We start from the raw sequence: 4,795 nt of genomic DNA, 5'->3' as shown, positions 1-4,795 counted from the left end.
AGTTGTCACAGCTTAGGCTAGCACCTAAAAAGCTGTCCGAAACTCTGTATGTGACACATTCTCATTCAAAGGATCTGCGGGCTGAGGTAATTGGTTATCATTTCTACGGGCATTAGCTCTGTGAGGGGCATATTCTATCATAAAAAAGCATAAGTTAATAGAAGATAGAGACAGTTGTAAGCACGATGGATTATGAACATTCTTGTGCTTTAACAAATATTACTCTTATGATATTGAATGTTCAACCACTACCCATCCACACACTCCTTAATTCACCCCCACCCCCCCAAATTTATTTAAGCTCTAATATGATTATGTGACTTGTTTACACTCTTTCACATGTGTAGAAATCCACACAACATTTATTTATAATTTATTTATTCCTTTTTTAACTACATCCAAGTGGTGGTCTATAACAGTGTACATAGATCACCGTGGTCTACGCATAAGCATGATATCATTCGATGCACTTCTAAAGGTGTAAGTCTACGGTAGACCAGTCTAATCGATGGCTGACATAGGTCATGATCTACGAAGGTTTATCAAGTGTCACCACCACTCCAATATTATCTATATAAATCTTTTTTTATCAAATTATTTTCTTCCACCAGCCCCAAAACATGTGATTATCCATTTAAATCATATTATATTTAATTAATCTCTTCCAGCATCTCCAAAACATGTTATTATCTACATAAATTTAATAGAAGTGTACATAGATCAACGTAGTCTACGTATAATAAGGCTATCAATTGATGCACTACTACAGGTATAAGTCTACGGTAGACCAGCTAATGAATGGCGGACATAGGTCATGATCTACAATAGTATATTAAGTGTCACCACCAGTTCATAAAAAGAAAAATGACTTTTCAAACGGTAATAAATGGCTACTTTTGTAAGCCATCAATGTTAACACTTCATTTATACTTTATATGTAAGGTGTTCATCCCTCATTATTTTATTTCGTTCACTTTGTTTTGTTTTTAAAAATTCTACAATGTCGCAAGTATCTAAAACATCCAATTCTAAAAATACTTTAATTTGTCATTGTGGGAATACGGCTGTCTTGTGGACATCACGCACAGATTCAAATCCTGGTCGCAAATTTTATAATTGTGCAATTGCAAATGTGAGGTGTGTATTTTTTTAAAGAAAATTAAGTTAATCATTATGTAATTATTATTATTTTCCTAGGATAATGGCGCATGCTCATTTTTTAAATGGCTTGATGAGCTATCACCTCCGACCAGTCCATCAACATTGAGTCTGGGACTCGAGACATCAAATTTTCAAGGCTTGAAAAATTTAATCTACTACAAAGGCTCCAACAATACAAAGAAAATAAAGATTTTCTCATGACTTTGTTCAAAGTAGTCGAAGAACAGTGGGATCACTTTAAAATATTGCTACATGACACCCAAATAAAGAGGGATCAACTAAAACAAAAATTGATTTTGGCCGAAGAAAGGGAGAATGTACTAAAAATGATGTTATGTGCTATAATGCTAGTATTCATTCTTTGGAAAACTATATGGATGTAGTGATATTGAATAAATATTAATAGTTCTATTTTTCTATAATGTTAATACTATTTTTGATAGAATCTTAGTCAATTAAACAACACGTCAACTTAAATTTGACCACCAGGGTAATGATAGACTATGCATACGGTATATGAAATATTAAGTATGCATTCATGATATCAAGCATACAATGTACCAACTATGACCACACCATCCATATTCAAATTCCATGCCACAAATCAGTTTGACACAAACAGATTCACTGCAGAATCATAAAAAGTTTCATAAAATAAAAGCATAATTATCATATCCTACCACCATATCCTTCAACCTTCATATTTGAGGAATAAAAATAATTGTCATATCATAACCACCATGATTAAACAACACATTAAACGGCTTAGGATTCAAATGTCTTTTTTACTAAGTTCCTCATTAACACTAGTGTTACTGTTGATTTCAACAACAATGTCCATGACCACATCTTTTGGGTCAGCTTCAGCTCCTTTTTTCTCAACAGTTGCAGCTGCTTCTTCATTCTCACCTTCTTCTTCTTTTTTTTCAGCATGTGCAGTAGCTGGTGCTTCTTCAGTTTCCTTTTCTTTACACCTTCTTCTCTTTCTTCACCTGCAGCAGCTGTTTCTTCGTTAGCTTCATTTTTTCGTTCACCTACTACTTCTTTCTCAACTTCTTCTTTGTCAGCTTCTTCTTCAACAGTTTTTTCTTTTTTCTCGCCTTCTTGTTCATCTGCTGCCGCTTTTTCTTTTGCTTCTGTAGCTGCTACTTTTCCACCTTCTTCTTGTCTCTTATCTTCTTCATCATCCAACTTTCTTCTTCATTTTCCTCTTTTTCCACAACAGAGGCCAACTCATCCATTTTTCTTTTTTTTTCTCGTTCTTTATTCCTCTCCAATTCACAAAGGTCACATGCACTGTATCATCATATTACAAAGTGTTACTAATATTTAAAGCTAAAAATCATTAACAACATCAATTATTGAATGAAGTTACCTCACTCGTGTTGTCGCTCATCTATTTTCTTTTTCTTCATTCTTTTCTCTCTGATATAAGTAGCAATATCCAACATCGCTTCCTCGAGCACAGCGACACACTTATGAAGATCCCCGGGGGTTGAGGTTCCCACTGCATCTTTGGAGGTGCTCAGAAAATCATCATCACCAATGCATACTCCAATGGGGTTACCACCCAAATCCCCGTCCTCATCACTATCCTCATTTGAAGTAAGGACAGTCACCCTTTCTAACTTTTTCTTCAAACCATCAAGGACGTTATTCATTACCTCGTCCGTATATGGCTCAAACGTAATCATGTAATTTATTTTTTTCTCATGAATAGTAGGGATGATGTACGGGTGCACATTCTATAAAATATCAATTAACAATTACATAACATTCGATGCAGCAGTAGTATTATTGCATAATATAAAATAAGTTCATACCTCGGTAAATTTTCCTTTATACTTGAATGGATCACCTTCGATTATCTTGTCACTTTTTATAGTGTGTCATCTGAGTATGTGGGGAAAGGGGAAGGGGCTCATCCATTGATTTTTCAACAAATTCTCCAAGATGAGGAAAGGCCTCATAGATCCAAATCTGTAAGCAGTACAACAGTGAAAAAATTAACTCAGAGTCTATGACAGAGTATAAATAAAATGAAAATCTAGGATAAACTCACTAAAGGGTTTATGGTAGATACCATGAATGCCCAGAGAAATCCGAATAGAGCATAGGATGCCTTCTGCTTCTCATCAAATACCTCCTTCTGCTTCTTCAGGTCACTTTTCTTCTTTAGATAGTCTATGGTCAGTTGAAATGTCTCCTTCCCCCATGGATACTTCTCGAAGAAACTCAATGAATCGATCATTCGAATCAGTTTTGTATCGACAACCTTCGTTGAATCTTTCGCAAGCAACATGGTGTGCAAGAACCAAAGTAGACAGCACTTGAACTTCTGGTCCTCATTCGGCTTATTACCTCTAATCAGGTGTAACAAGTTGGCCATCATGATATTTTTGTTTTTCGTCACCTTAAAACAAAAATTGTCCCCCTTTGCTAACACCTTCTTCATTTTTTATTCACTGGGGTATGATGAGAAGTTCAGAACCGTGATTACACAAAATGCTTTCAACCCAAAATAGGCAGGCTTGTTGTTAACGCAAAACCACATCTCATGACATATCTTATCGTTCCTAATGCATCGCAATAGCAAATAATGGACCAACTGCCCATTGAACTTGAGATGTTCCGGTAGGTTTCTCAGGTGTCCAAAACAGGATCGCTTGAATCTTTTCTTCAATTCTTGGTCGATAAGAACTTGCTTAAATTCTCGATAAGCAGCCATTCTTTATCCGATTGATATCTCTGGCAGGAAAGATCCGACTTCGTCAATTATCGTTCGAAGGTCATACCGCTCCACAGAAATGCACCTCGAAAGATATGGCACAGACAAGGTATCATTATCCCCATCATCACTATTACTCCCACTTCCCTCGCTCTCTTTACTGTCACCACTGACACTCCGTTTGGCAACATCTTCACTAGAATCGACGTACTCGCTTATCTCCTTTAAATCCAAATCTGATTCGGACACCGACTCTTGAATTTTTTTATTTTTGAGACATTTTCAACTGCCTTAGCTCTTCTCTTTCTACTGCTACCAACGGTACCAATTTTACGTTTAGGAATGATGATTTTTTTACCCATTTTCAACACAATCTACACCTGAAGAACAAATCTCTCATTTTCAGTTCATAAACTACAAGTCTATCAATAGAAATAACTTAATGCTCAAATGAAAACCCCCCTAAAAAAGTTAACAAACACCCCACCATTAAACAGTTCACTACACAAACATACAATAACTGAACCAAAATTCAGCATGCAAAATCAAAACACAACAATTGCTAAAAATCATACTAGAGCACCTAATCAAACTAATTAGCTATTAATATTTCAATTTTCACTATTTTAGCAATCAAGTTTTAAAAGAATTTCATGCGTCTCAAAATTGATTTCAATCTAGTACATTCTCATTTCATAGACCATGGGTCTACAGATAGACCGCGGGTCTATGGACAAAAACAGATTGCAGTTCAAATCAAAGTGCCAAAACAACTCTTCAAACAACAATTATCCCACCATTCAACATTTCGTTGCTAAAAAACCACGACTAAACCAAAACACCAAATTTGAAGAAAAAAATCCTACATCACTACGAATCGATTAGCAAAAAAAAATTATTTAAATG

The 4,795-nt window shown here is 35.4% G+C and overlaps 1 protein-coding gene across 1 annotated transcript; it reads right to left on the bottom strand.

Moving 5' to 3' along the window:
- Nucleotides 1-1,933: 1,933 nt before the first annotated feature.
- LOC124898907 (nucleolar protein 58-like) lies at nt 1,934-2,822 on the bottom strand. Its single transcript, XM_047413102.1, has 3 exons — nt 2,542-2,822; nt 2,311-2,457; nt 1,934-2,147 (listed from the first exon to the last, which is right to left on the bottom strand). The coding sequence occupies exons 1-3, from the start codon at nt 2,820-2,822 to the stop codon at nt 1,934-1,936; spliced, it is 642 nt and encodes a 213-aa protein (XP_047269058.1).
- Nucleotides 2,823-4,795: the final 1,973 nt, after the last annotated feature.

The sequence above is a fragment of the Capsicum annuum genome, chromosome 1, assembly GCF_002878395.1.
Source record: "Capsicum annuum cultivar UCD-10X-F1 chromosome 1, UCD10Xv1.1, whole genome shotgun sequence".
Classification (NCBI taxonomy): Eukaryota; Viridiplantae; Streptophyta; class Magnoliopsida; order Solanales; family Solanaceae; genus Capsicum; species Capsicum annuum.
This window is presented reverse-complemented; position numbering and strand designations above follow the sequence as displayed.

What these genes read in the sequence shown, in the direction of transcription:
- LOC124898907 (XM_047413102.1), bottom strand. Translation starts at nt 2,822, where the DNA reads ATGAATAACGTCCTTGATGGTTTGAAGAAAAAGTTAGAAAGGGTGACT. An exon ending in ATAGATGAGCGACAACACGA is followed by an intron (nt 2,458 to 2,541) that starts GTGAGGTAACTT and finishes ATGATGATACAG; the next exon opens with TGCATGTGACCTTTGTGAAT. An exon ending in GACAAGAAGAAGGTGGAAAA is followed by an intron (nt 2,148 to 2,310) that starts GTAGCAGCTACA and finishes CTGCAGGTGAAG; the next exon opens with AAAGAGAAGAAGGTGTAAAG.